The sequence below is a fragment of the Hyperolius riggenbachi genome, chromosome 3 (genome assembly GCF_040937935.1).
Source record: "Hyperolius riggenbachi isolate aHypRig1 chromosome 3, aHypRig1.pri, whole genome shotgun sequence".
Taxonomy (NCBI): domain Eukaryota; kingdom Metazoa; phylum Chordata; class Amphibia; order Anura; family Hyperoliidae; genus Hyperolius; species Hyperolius riggenbachi.
Window position 1 is genome coordinate 120,268,128 of NC_090648.1, and position 19,886 is coordinate 120,288,013.

Consider the following 19,886-nt stretch of genomic DNA (forward strand, 5'->3'; position numbering starts at 1 on the left):
TAAAGATATACATTTTATTGACAAATTGTTGCACATTTAAAACCAAACAATGCGGGGGCAATGATGAACAGTCAGAGGCACAATATAAACAGTGATAAAAGTGCAACGTCCAGTATTGCAATTGATCTAAATAAATGAGCAAATTGGGTCCATACATAAGACCATGAGCCTAATATATACAGTATAACCTGTATGCACCCCAAGGAAAGTGCACAGAGCATAAAGGATAACCGAATTAATTGCAGAGAAAGACTAGTAGCAACACAGTAACAGCCTCAGAAATGAAAATAAGCTGACCAAATGATCAATGAATAGTGCATTTTATTGCATGATTATTTATTGGACTTATATAGCACCAACATATTAAAGTAAACCAGAGCTGTAAAAAAAAAATAAAAAAAAAAATATTTGATACTCACCCGCAGCTTCCTCCAGCAGCATAAACCAGAGCCCCACACCATCCTCCCACGGGGTGCCATTCAGCTGCGATCAGCCCCGGTAACTGGCTCAGTCGTGTCAGTCCAGGTCTACTGCAAATACACGGTAGTTCCGCGCATGCGCAGAAGATCTAGACTGGACATGACTAAGCCTACCAGGGCTGATTGTGGCTGAATGGCACACCGTGGAAGGATGGCGTGGGACTCAGATGGGTTTATGCTGCTGGAGGAAGCTGCGGGTGAGTATCAAATCTTTTTTTTTTTTTACAGCTATGGTATTCTTTAAGCAGCACTGGACAATAAATAAGATTACTGACAATGATAACAGAGGTGACCGACAACAATACAGGTAATAAGCAGTAAGATACATAATGCCGGACCATACACTGGAGTAGTAGTCCCAATAATACAAGTTCATTAAACTCTTTGGGTAGAGTGCATAATCAGGGAGGATACACAAGAAGGGAGGGCCCTGCCAAAGACTTACAATCTAGAGGAATGGAATGGTGACACAAAAGGGTCAGGGCTGCATCGATCGGTCCGTGTAAGAGAGGGGTAGGCCTCCTTGAAGAGGTGAGTGTTACATTACTATTGAGCGTTGAATATTAAATTATGTTCTCAACACCTTATTGCTCTCTCTCTCTTTTGTCATTTAGTTTGGCCTTCCCTGCACAGGGTAGATTACTGATTATACTATGGCAGTGGTGCTCCTCCTTTTGTTAGTTTTCGGAAATTAAATATTACTTGATCATCTGGAAAATATTCAGTGTTTCAACTTACCGTAAAGCAAACCTATGGGAAAATGAACTGATCACATAAACAGTTGTCCTCAATAACCCTAATCCAGAGCATGTTTTTGAATTACAAAGTCTTATTTTGGAGTCAAAGGTTGAAATCTTGAAATCTTCATTAAAAGCCTAAAAATTTTCAAACATACCCTCTAGACAGACCTTTTCAGACACACTCCATGTGTCCCTTAAATGGACCCTGAGCAGGTGATAAAAACAAAAATTTACACTTACCTGGGGCTTCCTCCAGACCAGAAGGTGGAAGCAGACCTGACGACTTCAGGCCGAGGTCGTCCTGTAACTGGAGCCGGGACCAGGGAAGGAGCCAGGAGGATGCCGGGGGACCGCATGGAAGCCCCGGGTAAGTGTAAATTTTGTTTTTATCCCTTTAAGGCACTAATTTATGGGTAACCTGGTCTGAGTAGTCTTACAAATATACTTTAAGCTTCTTTTTTTAGCAATGCATACATACCTGTACAATCGGGGACAGTCTGTCCAGTCCCAGGCAACACGTGGCACCTTGATACTTTGGGAGTACAACAGGAAGGGAACCAAGAAGCCATCCAACCAAGAAGGGTGAGAAGAGAGAAAAACCAATGGTGCTTTAGGACACTAGAATAAAAAAAAAAGCAAAACAGTCAATGGCACTTATGCCACAATAGGTTTGCTGCATGTTGAAGGAGCATCTTAATTGCCTTTGTCCCAGTTGTAGTCCACGTTGCTGCTAAGTCTTCCACTATATCTACATTAACATTAAGGCTCCAGTGTACTCATTTGGTGATATTTAATGTGTTTGCTATAGGGTTATTATAATGTCAATAGCAGTTGTCTACTTATTATTTGTATATACTCTGTATATAATAATAAGAAATACATTATTTTTAAATATCATCCTTAATATTGGTGAGGCCAAGTCATGTTGCCCACTAAAGCTGGTTAAGGTAAAAAACTATTATTAATATTCTAGCCTGAGGGCTAGCGATGCATCTGTACAGTATCAACCCCCAAAATGCCCCGAGGTATCATTTCCTGATCACCGACAGGCGACAATAATCGAATGTGTGTATGTATCTTTATTGTTGACAGCACTGTTTAGCGGTATTACACTGCTCTGACCTCTAGTATAAATACACTTAAAGCGGATCCGAGATGAAAAACTAAACTATAACAAGTAACTTGTCTATATATCTTATGTACAGTTTAGATGGTTTAAACAGCAAATCTGTCTGCATACTGCTTTAATAGAATATGATTATTTCATCCTGTGATACAATGACAGCAGCCATGTTGATTGTAAACATTACACAGAGGCAGGCTTATCTGCACCATTAGCACTCAGACTGAAAAAACCCTGATCTCCCCTCCTCCTCTCTGCCTCTGAAATCTCTGGCTAGTAATACCCCACCTCCTCCTCCTGCCCAGACTGAGCTCCCATGAGCCCTTGCTACTGCCAAGGCTCTCTGAAAACTGTGGGTGGGGCGTATTTAGTTTATAGAGAATTAGAGTATTAAAACAAAAACAAAAAAGTATTTGGCTTGAGGAATGCCCTATAAACTATAGGAAAGGAACACAATTATGCAATGAGTAAAAGTTCATCTCGGATCCACTTTAAAGAGACTATAATTGCATGTATCACGTTGTCATAAAAACATATTTACTTTACTCGTGTTTTTGATATAACTGCCTCTAATCCCTACAATAGTCATGTGCCCATCATAGTCTAGGTTCAATATTAGTGGGAAGCCAATACACTTGTCTATATGTTTTTGGGATCTGAGAGAAAAACAGAGTGCCCAGAGGAAACCCATAGGGAAAACATACACTCCATGCAGATAATGCTCTGACTGGGTTTTAAACCGGGGACCTAGCACTGCAAAGGTGAGCTACTTGCCCTTGCATGCTGACAATCTAGAGGTAGTGGGGGGGGGGGGGGAGGAGATACTATGGGAGGAGACAAAGTAGTAATTGGATGGGGTAGTGGGGTAAACGGTATATACTTTCTAAAGCCCTGCAGAAGATTTCCACGCTATATAAATACTAAATAAATTTAAAAACAAATGAAAATAATAATACTTTACTAAATGAACATGTGCCAGTATTTGTGATGTCTCAAACCGCACATCAACTATGTAAAGTCATGGGCAAAATTGTTGGCACCTCAGAAGTTTTTCCAGAAAATCAAATATTTCTCACAGAAAAGTATTGCAGTAACACGTTTTGAGATACACGTTTATTCCCTTTGTGTGTATTGCAACAAAACAAAAAAGGGAGGAAAAAAAGCAAATGTCACACAAAACTACAAAAATGGTCTGGACATAATTATTGGCGCCCTTTCAAAATTGTAGATAAATAAGATTGTTTCAAGCATGTAAGAGAAGCCAGCTCACCGCAGCAGAGACCTCTCGCAGTGTGGCCACCTGTCCAGAGTGAAGCTGTACATTCAAGTACAAGCGCTGCAGCACCTTCACAAGTACCCAATGTGCAAGCCTAGGAGAAAACAAGAGACATGAGAAAGGCTTGCACATAAAAGGGATAAGAGACTTTACAGTAACTGGAGAAAGGTAACACACTAATAGCATCTACCCTATAATTAGCCAAGGAGAAGATTGAGGCTGAAGTGTTTTCTGCACTTGAACTTTCTAAGCGCTGATTAGAACAGAATGTAAATTGTGGTTTGACGCAGATAATATGAGTGCATTAGTATGATAACCAGAGAAGACACAGGGAGGGCACATGTATATAGATTGTGAGACTGGGCGTGCATATTAATGCATCGCCCACTCTGAGGAAGATAGGTAAGACTATAATAAGCCAACCATTACCTCTGAGAACCTATGCCTACTAATGCAGGTTTTGCCTGCTAAATGGTGTGTTTTATTGTATAAGCTCTCTTTTAAAGTGGAATTACAAACTGGCATAACACAACATACAATATAAACCTATCTGTTACTCTCTTACTACCCTTATAATTATCCTGCCTGCCTTTATCCCAAAGTAGTGTTATGTGTGTAAAAATCACAATTTCTTCTAGCTCTGGCTATGGAAAGCATTACAAGGAGCCATTTTATATGCTAAAATCGACTTCAAGGAAAGCAAGGTATTCTGCTGCTACCAGCTTAAAGGAAACCAGAAGTGAGAAGTATATGGAGGTTGCCATATTTATTTCCTTTTAGGCTTTGTTCACATCTAAAATCAAAATCGCTGATGCCAGGGATTTTCGACTTTGATTCCTCCCCTGGCCCTTACCTGTGTGCATCGATTTTTTGTAAAGTGCTTTTCTAAGCGCTTTTGCAGTGCGGTTTGTTCACTTCCAGACGCAAAAAGAAAAGAATAAATGAAATGTATTTATTCTTAAAAGCGCTGGGGAAATTGCTATACCAAGCACTTTTCAAGCCTTTTGCGATTTCCCTATACCTTTCATTATAGGGAAATTGCTCCAAAAATGGTGCAGGCAGTGCTTTGCTGAGCGGAAACGAACCGCTCAGATGTGAACACTCTCATAGGGAATCATTGCACAAGCACTTTTAGGGCGATTTTGAAAATCGCCGGCGCTTAAAACAAGACGCAAAACGCCCTCGGTGTAAACAAGCCCTCAAGCAATACCAGTTGCCTGGCAGTCCTGCTGATCTATTTGCCTGCAGTAGTGGCTGAATCACACCAGAAACAAGCATACAGCTGATCTAGTCAGAAACGCCTTCTCTGCATATGCTTGTTCAGGGTCTATGGCTAAAATTATTAAAGGCAGAAAATCAGCAGGATAGCCAGGCAACTGGTATTGATCACAAGGAAATAAATATGGCAGCCTCCATTTCCCTCACATCAGGTGTCGTTTAAAGAGCAACTTTATCCAATGTAACTTACCCTATATCCTCAGCTATAAGTCAAGAAATGTAGTTGCAACTCTGAACAGAAAAGTATAGAGGTTGCTTTATATGCAAGTCACACCTACATTTCGCATACTTATAGCCGGGATGGGGTGGAGCTCCTCTCTCCCTCCCTCCTAGTGCCATGCAGAGTGGCTGCAGCAGAAGGAATATTCCATTTCCAACCCTCTCCCAAGTCCCAACTGCATCTCTCTTCCCCTAAAATGCAGAGCAGCCGCAGCAAAAGGAGCGTACCATCCTATCATCTCCTTTTCCCTGAGGTCTATTCAGCGTGTACCAGCGCCCCCTGTAGGCTTCCGATGCATGTCACAAGACATCGGGAGACTATGTGTCAGAAATATATCTGATATGTTGTCAATGTATTCATGTAACGTCAAGTAGTCATAAGTGGTTTTACTTAGGAAACATGTGTAAGGATATACGCATACTCAATGTTTATACAGAGACAGAGGGCTCAATTGAGAGGAGATGAGAGGAATGAGAATACCGTCCGCAGGAGGACACTAGCGGCACTGTGGGTGGGGTATGGGGGAGGGAGATACTTGGTGCAGATTGAGGGGTGGAGCACACTGGTTGCACTGGGAGGGGGTGAGGGGGATACTTGGTGCACATTGGAGGGAGGGGAAGGAGGACACTTTTCTGGGTTATATAAAGATTTTAGATTAAGAGTTTTATATACTTAGGTCGACTTATACACAAGGTCGACCTTATATTTGAGTATTTAGGGATCATTCACACTATGTGCTGCGCTGTCAGTTCTGACGCAACACACATAGTGTATGATCTACATGGCAACATGAAAGTCCATAGACTTTCATGTTACCATTCACATTACAGGTGTGCGTTCCCATGCGTTACGATGTAATACGATGTAACGCTTCTGGGAACATCTAATCGCTCAACGCACACATTCTCCTGATGGGTTGGCTGCCAACGTCTGCTTTCCTAGCGCACCACTACGTGTATTCTGTGCGATGGCAACGCTTGCACGAAATTACGTTCGTATATGCGCTCTGTAGTGTGAATGAGCCTTTACAGTAAATATTAAAACTGCTTATATTTTACAATATTCCTTAAAGGAATACTATCGATGTATGCATTTATTTTTAAATGCTGTATGTTGTAGCACACATTAGGGGAAGTACTAGGAGCAATTTGATTCCTCACACAGCTGTTCCTCTCAGCTGTAAAATCCTCCATCAGTTTTGGCATCAGTGTTGGATACAAATGTATCTATATGCTGAGGGCTCCCAGAGGGCTAGACCATGTCTCTGCAAAGGGGAGATGCTATCAACTCCTCAGTTTACAGTTTAATTATCACCTTGCTGAAAGAATCTTGTTGATATGGTGGTAAGGGGTTAAAGATTCTAGCAATGTGTGTTTATTATCTTTGCTTCTCTTTACTGATAAAGATACTAATAATGCTAATTGTAGACAGTGGTCTGCCCCTCTCAGCAGCTTGTAAAGTGGATGCAGCCTGGAGTGAATCGCCTCAAGCAGGCAGCCAGTCTGAGTGTAAACACAGACTCCTGGTATAGCTAGTTATATTCCAGCAATATTCCAGCTCATTTAGTTACCTGTTACCACCTCAGATCAGCCTATTTCTCCTCATGTCTGCTGCATGCTGTGAGTGACACAGTGACATATATTTGTGAGCTGTGTGACAGAGTAACCAAGCAGCTCAGGGTGACCCAAACTACTATGAGCTGTGTGAGAAATGAATTTTTAAGCAGGGATAGTGAGAGAGACACCTGGGTGAATAAATAAAGTGCCCCTAGCACTAGTGGTAATGTGTACACTAATATAGAGTATTAAAAAAAAAAGTCGTTTCAATCGATAGTACTCCTTTAAGTAGAGCATCAAAAGAACATTTGCTCCAGATAGGTGCTCCCACTTCTTAATGCATTAAAATGTTGAATTGAATAAAATAAAATAAAGCCATTGTGCAAGCAAGGCCTGTTTTTGTATAGAGTCTGTGAGAGGATGGAGGGGCGGGACTCAACAAGCACCGTTGCTGTAAGGATTTATTTGGGCTATAATGGTTTGTAATTTACACTTCTTTATTTCTATTACATCCTGCATTCTGAGTGGCCAAATTGGAACCATTACCTGATGAGCAATGGGGAAAGAGATTTCTGGATTTGCCCCAACACTTTTAACACCTCCAGCTGAACTTTGCTGCTCTGCGGAGCATTATCACAACTCAAAGGGTCCACCTGTTCGTCAATGTCACGTCCTTTGTTTACTGCAGACATTACACTGTGATGCAAAAGACACACATGGATGAAACAAACATTGGTTAAAATTGTATTTTCTTTTTCCTTTTAAGCAACACCAGTTGCCTGGCTGGCCTGCTGACCCTTTGCCTCGAATACTCTCAGCCATAGACCCTGGACAAGCATATGCAGATCAGGTATTTCTGACAATATTGTCAGATCTGACAAGATTAACTGCATGCTTGTTTCTGGTGTAATTCCGACTCTACTGCAGCCAAACAGATCAGTAGGGCTGCCAGGCAACTAGTATTGTTTAAAACAAAATTGTTCAAAACACCTACAAGTAGGTGCTAGTATACTTTGTGGAGGGCTATAGAATCTCCTGAATGAGTAATTAGCAGAAAGCTTATCCCCAATTTGTCCTAGGAATGCCTCTTGCTATTCTGTTTGCTCACTGTTCAGCTCAAATGCCCAGCCTACTGGACAGCTGATCAGGCTTTGCAATCCAAATACAACCATGCTTTCAATGTGGAAACATTCAATCACAGCAATTACCAACATTCTTTTCATAATAGCAGATCTATTCTTATTTTCCTGCCGTGCTAATATTACATGACAATTTTTATAGGTATTCGCTATTTTTTAATGATTGTATTTGAAATGTGACAAAAAGAAATTGCAGTTTCATTAATGCAACCAATACATCCTGAAATGATATTACATTTACTTCAAGTAAGTAATTTAGAAAGTATTATATCATGCATTACAGCCTACAAACTAACATTTTGTAGCACGTTATGATAGTGGTGGTCTCTATTAAATTGGACGCATTTAAAGCAGGACACACACCACTGTCTGATCCAAAACCAAAGAAGCAAAGGATAGACAGTGCAATGAATAGGTGTGTACACTAGGTCCTCCCAAAAACGTTCTGAGCAGGTATCTTCCAAAGCTGCACTCTCGTAGATGGGGTTTGTCTTGTGTCTGTAGCAAAAAAGGCAAAGGCAGAGAGCAGGAGCGTAACTATAAAGCGAGGAACATCCGCGGTGGAAAGCAGGAAGGTATGTGTATCTGCCGCTGCCTGCACAGACACTGATTGATGCTGGAGGAGGGGAGAACCCGAGGTGAGGGGGATGTGTGGCCATGGCTTTCCCCTCATGCTGCGACCCCTCCAGCCCCCTAACACGGCCCTTGGCGGGCTTCCTCCCCACAGGTGCAGGGGCGGCAGTCCCTATTGTTACGCCCCTGGCAGAGAGTGCCACTATGGCGTGGTAGGACTGGCTAACAAGCAGGTCTACAGAGGGCAATAAATGCAAGAGGACAGATTTCTGGGCGAAATATGCACAAGGCTGGTAAGCCTGCCCAGGTACCACATTGGGTTGAAGGGGGTTAAGGGACAACTGAAGTGCGAAGGATTGAACTTGGATGATGAGGTGGTCTGTGCTCTGCGGAACATGTGAGATCAACCAGGGTTGTTTGCTCTTTACCCGGTGGATCCGGTGGGTAAGCCTTCGTATACATCTCCATTACTCTTATTGTCTATCACTCCTTTCACAGGTGGATCATTTTCTGTATGGATTTTAGTACAGCATTGTACTCTCAGAATAGTTTGATCATATAAAGCAGGCTTTCTCAACCAGGGTTCCTTGAGTACTCTGCAGGGGTTCCTTGGCATTTTCCCCCATCGTGGGGGTTGGGGGAAGTATGATAACGAGAACACTATAATAGGGGGTACTGTAAAAAGAAGCACTAAATAGGGGGTCAGAATAACAATGAGCACATTAATAAAAAGCATTAGAATGTGTACACTGTAATAGGGGATTGTGGCATAAACAGCCACATCAGCTTTTGCAGACCATGCCAGGGGTTCCTGGAGATCCAAAAAGTTATTTGCAGGGTTCCTCCAGGGTAAAAACGTTGAGAAAGGCTGATAGAAATGTATATTGGTAGCTCTGTGATATTCAGTTCAAGGAGTCACATATTGTTGGCCTGTTTGCTCTATATCCCCATTATTTATATATCTAATTTTGTCATTATTTGTATAATTAGTGATTTTCGTCTGACCATTATTGTAGTGTGACATTGGAAGGAAGGAGGAGTTTTTACACCTGCTGGTCTTGGAGGGGATGGCGCTGTAACGTCGTCTCAATGGAAGGAGCCTGAAGAATCGACTGCCTGGGTGGGAGGGGTCTTGCAAAATCCTAGAGGGCCTCGTCCTTATTCTGGCAGAGTGGAGGAGGTGTAATGCTGCTCCTTGAGAGATCCACTGAAAGCAACACTGAAGAAGAGCAGCTTCTATCTGGTCCAGCAAGACTACAATAATGACAACAGTCTTCCTGCAGCCATCTACATCTCACAGATTTTTGACATTATTGGACACAGTGTTCTAAGGCTCTGTTTTGCGAAATGAAGTATTGGAGACTATCTTTTGCTAGCACAGAGCTCTCATTCTTGTTATGCACTGAGCTCTTCTTTCGGAGCTGGAAAAAGGTGTTGGCTCAGCAGCTCACTGCCCAATTTAAGGCAGGCAATTATCTACCAAGTGAGATTCAATTAACTCTCCCATCATCTGCATACTTCTCTACTCCAATTAAACTGAAGTTAAAACTTGTAATTAAACTTCCCATGCTGCAGATACACAGCAGGAAGAACCTATCCAGTGCACAAGGCCGTGTCTAAAGGGGTTGGAAGAGGCTTCATACCAGGTTGGCTGTAAGTTACAAGGAGGTGGCAAGACCTTTAATCAATAACCATCTTAGGGGCTCCAGATTTGTGTGTTCTAACATAGCTGAGGGTTTTGGTTTATATAGCGCCGACATCTTCCGCAACACTGTACTGAGTATATTGTCTTGTCACTAACTGTCCCTCAGAGGGGCTCACAATCTAGTCCCTGGTTTGTGGATACTATTTCATTATCTCTATACCTTGGCGGCAAACATTGTTTTAACAGCTTTTTGCTGCCCAATTCCTAAGGGTTGAATGAGTAGTGAGAGCACAATGTTCCGTCGCAGGGCTTGGTTGCTATATGGTGGCCTCACTATTTTGATTTTGTGGCGCAAAACAACCTGTGTTGCCATAGGCTTGATTCGCTTCTGGCGCCGCTGCAGAGGTCAAGCAATGAACGATGCGCGCTGTCGGCAGACTGATAAGGCTGTTTCTGAACGATCCGCTCAGTGTGCAAGGGGTGTAAGGGAAGCTGGCACCTGCAGACAGCTCAGCACTGCACATGCAAAGGGATGTTATCCTATTGCTTTAGGTGAGATGTATAAAGCAGCATGTATTAAACTGACTGAAAATGAAGTAACGGTGACATATATAAGGGAGGAAGGCTTTCAGTTTAAGTGTCTCCCCTTCTTGGAAGTGGATCGATACCCCTGTGTCTATAAAGTCCCCTATATGTTCACAGGAAAAGTAAATCAGAGACAGGCGATAAACATTTATGACAATGCAAAATAAAAGCAATATAAAATCTCCACAAGGAAGAGGTTAACTGGATAATGACCTGGGATGCTTGCAAATCTTTTCTGTTAGTTGTGAGGAAAAATCCTGATCAGCTGATCGTTCCCATATAAAGATGACACAGCACAGTCTTCTGACCAACCAGCCACGATAACTATACGTTGGAGAGGAGTGACAAGTGTTATTGTAAGTAACAGGAATAATTAGCACCTAGGCCTGTTCACAGTTCTATGTTGTAACTGAGCACGTTTGTAACTGATCACGTTAGTCTAACTCACTGTATGCAGCTTTTGAATTAAAGGAGTACTGTAAGGGAGGTAGGGGGAAAAAAAAAAAGTTCAAGAGTTGAACTTACCCGGGGCTTCTAACGGTCCTCCGCAGACGTCCAGTACGGTCTGTGCCTGCACAGTACGCTCCCGGTGAGGTTTGCAAGAGCGAGGATGCGGCCGCGCAGACGCAGTGGTTTGCGACATTAAAGTCGCAAATTCCAGAAGTGAACCGGCAGCGGGGACCGTAGCATCGGTGAGTGGCTGTGCGGGCACAGGACGTCTGTGGGAAAGCCCCGGGTAAGTTCAACATTAAAGTCGCAAATTCCAGAAGTGAACTGGCAGCGGGGACCGTAGCATCGGTGAGTGGCTGTGCGGGCACAGGACGTCTGTGGGAAACAGTTAGAATCCCCAGGTAAGTTCAACTCTTTTCCCCCTACATTATTCCTTTAATGCAAATGCTGCATACAGCAGGTATAATGCGATCCGTTACTATGAACAGGTCCATAGAATTGTATGGGCTGTGAGCTGACATGTAGAATTATTCTGCAATGCAACTGATACAGTGTGAGAGGACTTTGATTGTGTTCTAGAAGATGTCTGTCTCAATGAGCAGACATTGACATTCCTTGCACTACTCCATTTACAGTACTCCTTGTGGTGCACACATATTATAATGCAAGTGTTATGCAACGCATAGCGTGTGAATCCAGCCTTACTGGCATTAATCTGTATCACATATTGCAAGACATTTTCCAGCTGTCCCATGTAAAAGCAGCAGCTCACTGTGGAAAGACATGCCGTTACCCTCCATAGATATTTTATATCTTGATTTCTTAGTTTATTTCATGATTTTAATTTTTAACATAGTATTCTCAGTACCGAGTTTCTGCCTCTGTTAAACGGATGACGCTGCTGAAGCCGAGTCTTGTGTGCCTCTTGTAGAAGAAATTTTCCTGTCCAAAAAATAAATAGAATACACATAGTAAAATAGTAAATCGTGCACAAACCAAGCAGGGACCACCGTTTGGAAGGTCAACCATGCATGCCATGATAAACTCACCATACTTTTAGGACTGCATGATTGACATGCCCTCCCTACAATTGGCCGAAACAGCCCCTGGAAAGGAGACACTGTCTCTATCTTCATCCCAAAGCCAAAGGAACAGATTCGACTCTGAAAGGTTAGAAGATAGCATGGTAAAGAGGAAATCAATGGAAAAAACTGAACACAGAACAACAAAAGTTATATAGGTGATAACATGACTAACTGTACAAGATTTCCTTGCAAGCTTTCAAAACATTAAATTTCTTCTTCAGGCATGTTACAAAACTGGATCACAACCATATGGTATCATGCGTGAAGAAGAAACTAAGCTTCGAAAGCTTGCTAAGACATCTTGTACAGTTAAGTCATTAAAGGTATCACCTGAGGGCCCTTTCACACTGTGGCGATGCGGTAAATTGCCGCACTGTTACCGCCGCCTAATGAAAGTCTATGGGGGAGTTCACAATCCTCACGGTGCGATACGCTGCGTTGGAAGTGCCCTAACGCACTTCCATAAATGATGTTACCGTTGGGCTTTTACAGCGGCTTGCAGCGATCTGCATTGGGCCAGAAGTCATGTAAGTCTACGGCGCCGCCTATATTTTTTAAAATGAGGGCGGCGGTGCGGCACGCATGCGCGAAAGCATATTTTTACTATATGCTTCCATGCACTTCCATATTTCCAAAACAGGAAGTGATGCAAGTGTGCATCACTTTCTGTTTGGCCAGATGCCTGAAGGGAATACTGGGTGACATTTATCAAGAGTGTCTGAGACAAAATATTGGTAGGGTTTTAGAAATCGGTGCAGAACTGTCTCAGACAGCTTAAGAAATCACTAGATTGTGCAGATTCCTTCTAAAACTGTTGTAAAATAGGAGGGGCTAGGAAGGTTTATCAGATAGTGCAATGTGTGAGGGAAATTGCTGTTGCTGAGGTAACCAACATCTGCTATATTGATACTGGCAGGCCATGAGGAGGAATTCTACAGGAGGGAGGAGCACCTCACAAATCATGTCTAGCCTGCACTGCTGCACTATCTGTAGAACTGCTATCAAGCAGTTCTTATTCTGCAGCAGTTTAGGGACGGATTTTCACTTTTCTAAACTGCAGAGCAGCTCTAGAAATTCATGATAAACAGCCACTATTACCTAGGATTTAAGAAGGTTCTTATTATCATGCAGAACTGTTCTCCCTGTTGTTTAAAACAGTTTAAGAAGAAAAACTGTTGGTAATGCTTTGATAAATCTGGCCCGCTGTGTAGTAATGCGGTATTCCCTCAAGGCCTGCTTTTGGCAGTGCGGCGGACGCGACGCTGTCGCCAGTTTGTAGTGTGAAACTAGCCTAAACAACTTTAGTTGTTAGGTCATCGGATTCTCTCCACGACTAACACCAGACCACACGCAACTGTAAAAAACTGTTAATTGCAGCTCTATTGCAGAGATGGGACAGTACAGTTTCCAGTGCAGTATGGATGAAATCCAAAATGTATAATTATACATAAATACTTCCAATAAATCCTGCAACTGCTGTCCAAAAGCTACCATACACATGTTATTTTATGAACTCTACCATAGAGTTTAAAGAGACACTGAAGCGAAAAAAAAATTATGATATTATGATTTGTATGTGTAGTACAGCTAAGAAATAAAACATTAAGATCAGATACATCAGTCTAATTGTTTCCAGTACAGGAAGAGTTAAAGAGAATCTGTATTGTTAAAATCGCACAAAAGTAAACATACCAGTGCATTAGGGGACATCTCCTATTACCCTCTGTCACAATTTCGCCGATCCCCGCCGCATTAAAAGTGGTTAAAAACAGCTTTAAAAAGTTTGTTTATAAACAAACAAAATGGCCACCAAAACAGGAAGTAGGTTGATGTACAGTATGTCCACACATAGAAAATACATCCATACACAAGCAGGCTGTATACACCCTTCCTTTTGAATCTCAAGAGATTATTGTGTGTTTCTTTCCCCCTGCATCTCTCATGCACTGAAGTTTCAGGCTGCTCTTTTCTTCCTGCAAACAGCTTTGCCCTTGTCTGTAATTCCTCAGGATGTGAAAGCCCAGCCAGCTCAGAGGACGATTTATCCAGCTTGTAAAAGATAAGAGAGAAGAGAGAAGCTGCCCTAATCTAAATAACACACAGGCAGTGTGCATAGAGGGGCCTGGAAGGGGGAGTTCATAGCAGAACCACAACACTGAAGAACTTGGCAGCCTTCCAGACACAGGCCGACAAGTCTGACAGGGGAAAAATACATTGATTTATTACAGAGACTGTGATAGCAGAAAGTGCTGCAGTAGGCCAGAACAGATTAGAATAGCTTTTGGAACTTGTAGGATGATAAAAAACAGGATGCAATTTTTGTTACGGAGTCTCTTTAAGAAACTCCAGTTGTTATCTCAATGCAAAAAAAGCCATTCATTTCTACGACTTTCAAAAGTCGTGGAGAGGGCTGTCTTCTGACTTTTATTATCTCAACTGTTTACTTTTTATCTGCCAGAGGAGAGGTCATTAGTTCACAGACTGCTCTGAAAGAATCATTTTGAATGCTGAGTGTTGTGTAATCTGCACATATTAGAGAATGATGCAATGTTAGAAAATACACTATATACCTGAAAATAAAAATATGAGAATATTTTCTTTGCTGCTAATCTTCTAGTAATTATTCATAGTATACAACCAATTCATTATATCATATATTTTTTTTCGCTTCTGTGTCTCTTTAAGTAAATCAATAAATATTTCTCGAGCTTTATGGAGAGGGACTTACAGTTCTGCTCATAAGTTTACATACCCTGGCAGAAATGAGGATTTCTTCATAATTTTTCATAGAATATGAATGATAACACAAAAACTTTTCACTCATGGTTAGTGGTTAACTGAAGCCATTTATTATCAAACAACTGTGTTTACTCTTTTTAGTTTACATACCCTGGTGATTTGGCCTGATAACATGCACACAACTTGACACAAACCGGTTTAATGGCTATTAAAGGTAACCATCTTCACCTGTGAAGAGTGCATACCGTATGCGCCTCACCTGATCCGGGCACTGGAGCCATGTCTTCTGTCCTCAGCTCCCCCAGCGCTGGTCGCATGTAATGATGTGATCAGCAGAAGCTGGCGCTTGAGGAGGCAGAGAGGGAGAGGAGACTTCCCTAATCGCTGCTGGCTCTCGGATCAGGTGAGCTGCTGCTTGCTCTGGTCTGCACTTTGCATGGGGATCAGTACAGGGAGTTCCCAGAGATCGCAGCGGTTCGTATCAGCAGGCATTCGTAAGTTGGGGACTCCCTGTATTTGTACCATAAGATGCAGTGACTTTTTCTACCCACTTTTGGGGGAGAAAAAGTGTGTCTTATGGTCTGAAAATAGAAAATAAGGTATATTACAAGGTGGAACATAGATATATCTCAAGTATGGTTCACTGAAGAACGGATCAATAAAATTGGCTGTTAAAAATAGACTCTAAGGCCTGGAACCCACTGAAAACCGCAAACGCAAAACGCAACCGCTAGCGTTTTGTCTGAGCGGTTTGCAAGCGGATTCATGCGCGTTTTTGGTCGTGTTTTGCAACATTGTATTTTTTTTCCCAGCGGGTGCCTAGCGTTTTGCGTTTTTATCCTGATTGGTCCTGTGAATTATTTTTCATTTTGTTACAGTGTGCTGAACCGCAAAACGCTAGCAAAACCGCTCAGTTTAGGTTTTGCTGAGCGTTTCCGCTAGCGGTTCAATACTTTACATTGAAGCGCTAACGCTCCCAAAATGCTGCATGTCCTGCGTTTGCGTTTCTGAGAAACGCAAACGCTCCTGTGGAAGTTGCCCCATCCATTAACATTAGCCCAGCGTTTTGGCAAACTGCTAGCGTATCGCAGTGCTGCCAAAACGCTGCCAAAAGCGCTCCTGTGGGTTCCAGCCCTAAGGGTTCTTTCACACTGAGAACTTTGCATTGCAATACCACTGCAACGCAGCCGAAAAATTGCACTGTGCATTAGACGTGCTGTGTGACCAATGCAGTGAAGCATACAGTACAATTGAAGCATGCTTCATTGCCACTATAAACACAGCATGCTGTGCTTTACCTCGATGGGACCTACCGCACCAAATGTGAACAGACCATAGGAATATCTTTGCTTGTAACCTGGTATTTTGGCATTCCACAACATAAACAATTGACATCTTTGAGGCTGGGAACACACTATGCAGTGCGGGAAATGTAGCGTTTTGCTGCATGTGTGTTTGTGTGGTTTTAGTGCGTCTTCTGTGCTTTTGCGTTTTTTCCCGCACATGCGTTTTTCTTGTGTTTTAATGCGTTTGAGGTTTGCATATATAAATCACATATGCGTTTTGTATGCTTTTTTTATGCGTTTTATGCAAATCACTAGGAAGTCAAAAGGAAGCAGAACTGCATCATCAAACAAAGGAAAAAAATGCATATAAAAAACGCATGCAAAACGCACTAAAACTCAATACCTCTGAGTCACCATTGACTTTCATTATGCGTTTTTGATGCGTTTTTTAAAAATATGCAACAAAACCAGTGTTTTTACACACATTGCGCAGCGCAAGCACATTCGTCTGTTCATGCGGCCTATTGACTTGCATTATGTGCGTTTTCCGCAAAGCTAGCGTTTCTGCCTAGTGTATTCTAGACAGAAGTTACGCCTGAGACAGAAGTTACGCTATAGCATACAGAGGCGCCAATAGAATAAAAATCGTGCCAAATTAAAATAAATAAAATGTGGGTGGCAAGGGTGGGCTTACCTCCCCCACAATAAGCACAACCACTGATTTAGGTAATAAATAACATTAAATTTAATTGGTACTCCAAATAAAATCAGTTTGCAACGCGTTTCACGAGTCCCAAGCCTGCTTCCTCAGGCAAAAACAACATACAGGTAGGAGCAACAGTGTCCTTGAGCAAACAGGCGTAGCATACAGGTAGGAGCAACAGTGTCCTTGTGCGAACAGGCGTAGCATACAGGTAGGAGCAACAGTGTCCTTGTGCGAACAGGTGTAGCATACAGGTAGGAGCAACAGTGTCCTTGTGCGAACAGGTGTAGCATACAGGTAGGAGCAACAGTGTCCTTGTGCGAACAGGCGTAGCATACAGGTAGGAGCAACAGTGTCCTTGTGCGAACAGGCGTAGCATACAGGTAGGAGCAACAGTGTCCTTGTGCGAACAGGTGTAGCATACAGGTAGGAGCAACAGTGTCCTTGTGCGAACAGGTGTAGCATACAGGTAGGAGCAACAGTGTCCTTGTGCGAACAGGTGTAGCATACAGGTAGGAGCAACAGTGTCCTTGTGCGAACAGGCGTAGCATACAGGTAGGAGCAACAGTGTCCTTGTGCGAACAGGTGTAGCATACAGGTAGGAGCAACAGTGTCCTTGTGCGAACAGGTGTAGCATACAGGTAGGAGCAACAGTGTCCTTGTGCGAACAGGTGTAGCATACAGGTAGGAGCAACAGTGTCCTTGTGCGAACAGGCGTAGCATACAGGTAGGAGCAACAGTGTCCTTGTGCGAACAGGCGTAGCATACAGGTAGGAGCAACAGTGTCCTTGTGCGAACAGGTGTAGCATACAGGTAGGAGCAACAGTGTCCTTGTGCGAACAGGTGTAGCATACAGGTAGGAGCAACAGTGTCCTTGTGCGAACAGGCGTAGCATACAGGTAGGAGCAACAGTGTCCTTGTGCGAACAGGCGTAGCATACAGGTAGGAGCAACAGTGTCCTTGTGCGAACAGGCGTAGCATACAGGTAGGAGCAACAGTGTCCTTGTGCGAACAGGTGTAGCATACAGGTAGGAGCAACAGTGTCCTTGTGCAAACAGGTGTAGTGCCTCTGCGGCTGCGCTACACCTGTTTGCACAAGGACACTGTTGCTCCTACCTGTATGTTGTTTTTGCCTGAGGAAGCAGGCTTGGGACTCATGAAATGCGTTTGCAACTGATTTTATTTGGAGTACCAATTACATTTAATGTTATTTATTAACTAAATCAGTGGTTGTGCTTATTGTGGGGGAGGTAAACCCACCCTTGCCACCCACATTTTATAGATTTTAATTTGGCACGATTTTTATTCTATTGGCGCCTCTGTATGCTATAGCATAATCTGATTCACCTGGTGGATGGGGGTGGACACCCTCTTCTACGTTCTACGGAGAGCGACTTTTTAACCTTAACAAGGACAGGTCTAATCTCCTCGCCTGCAATACAAGTGGTTGCCTAACTTCGGCAACCCAGACTTGTGAGTATAACTTGATTTGTCCTACGACCTATGCCAATTGTACATCAGTAACACACTATTGGGGACTCTCAATTGTCTCTCATGTTTTGTTGAAACAGAAGTTAGAACTCCTGGGGCTTCAGAATACCACACACTGATATAACATGAGACCCTTGGACTTGGGACCCACAACCATGGCACACTGAATCATTCCCATAGGTCAATGCTGTGTGATGATGCAAAAACTGAAACAAAACTCACAGTGATCTTCCCATAAGCGGGCTCTTGCAGCTGTGGTATATCTGATCCCATGTTGGCGACCACACAGGACACGCAGCGCTCTGAAACTACAAAAATACATTAAAATTCATACAATCAAAGCTATAATTTGACATAGGCATGAAGAAACCAATAGGAACCAAACTGTCATCTATCCAAGTAAAACAAAACAGCCAATAGCAGCAAATAGAAGTCAGGCCTCTATCATATGAGCAGCTGAAGGCGGTGAACCCACTGTCCGTCAGCTACTCTCATGCACCCATCGACAAGCACGCAGTTCAGCCTCCTGTTTTATCCTCCTTGGCGGTATGATTCTTTCCAGATTTTAGGGTCTAAAGGGTGCAATTTTGTTGCACCCTTTCAGACCCTAAAACCTGGAAAAAATCATGCTGCCAGGGAGATCTGCAGCAGTTTAACAATCACTCACCTCCCTGGCTCCAGCGCTGCAGTTATGCCTCCATCCTCTGGGTGGCGCTGTAACTCTAAAGTGAAATTGACGACAGCCGGCGATCTCACCAACAGGAAGCAGAGTCCCAGAGAGGAATAAGAATGGAGGCTGACGTTGGGATCCCCCAGGAGGTATGTAAAACCGCCCGCTGCGTCCTATACTCTGCACAGACATCCTGGCAGCTACCCCGAGCAGAGGTCGGGATTACCACTCTTAGCTGCGGTTTCCTGTCCCGACCCTAGCTCGGGATTACTGCCAAGGAGGTTAAAGAGGCCTTATAGCTTCTGAAAACAGCAACATCTTTTTCTTTTAAACTGTCCATCATGATACAAAACAACTCCAAGGGGTGTTTCAAATGGACACTTAAAGGGACTCCGAGCACCTCTCATGGGCATGCTTTTAAGACTCCGACCAGTACTGCAAAGTACTTAAAGGGAACCTAAACTGAGAAGGATATGGATTTTTCCTTTTAAAATAATACGGTACCAGTTGCCTGACTCTCCTGCTGATCCTGTTTCTCTAACGCTTTCAGCCACAGCCCCTCAACAAGCATGCAGATCAGGTGCTCTGACTGAAGTCAGACTGGATTAGCTGCATGCTTCTTTCAGGTCTGTGATTCAGCCACTACTGCAGCTAAAGAGATCAGCAGGACTGCCAGGCAACTGGTATTGTTCAAAAGGAAACATCCATACCCCTCTCAGTTTAGGTTCCCTTTAACCTCCCTAGCGTTCTGGACGAGCTGAGCTCGTCCAGAGATGCCGGAGGTCACCGCTCAGGCCCTGCTGGGCCGATTTGAATTTTTTTTTTTCAAACACGCAGCTAGCACTTTG

General features: G+C 43.1%; 1 protein-coding gene across 2 annotated transcripts in view; it reads right to left on the minus strand.

The window, feature by feature from the left end:
* Positions 1-19,886, minus strand: part of GPAT2 (glycerol-3-phosphate acyltransferase 2, mitochondrial) — a 128,612-nt gene that overhangs the window by 102,771 nt on the left and 5,955 nt on the right. For both annotated transcript variants that reach the window (XM_068274838.1, XM_068274839.1), the window contains exons 2-8: positions 18,591-18,676; positions 12,114-12,227; positions 11,933-12,006; positions 10,828-10,938; positions 7,219-7,368; positions 3,613-3,712; positions 1,698-1,837 (exon numbers count right to left, since the gene is read on the minus strand). In XM_068274838.1, coding sequence (XP_068130939.1) covers positions 1,698-1,837; positions 3,613-3,712; positions 7,219-7,368; positions 10,828-10,938; positions 11,933-12,006; positions 12,114-12,227; positions 18,591-18,676 — 775 coding nt within the window. The remainder of the gene's footprint in view (positions 1-1,697; positions 1,838-3,612; positions 3,713-7,218; positions 7,369-10,827; positions 10,939-11,932; positions 12,007-12,113; positions 12,228-18,590; positions 18,677-19,886) is intronic.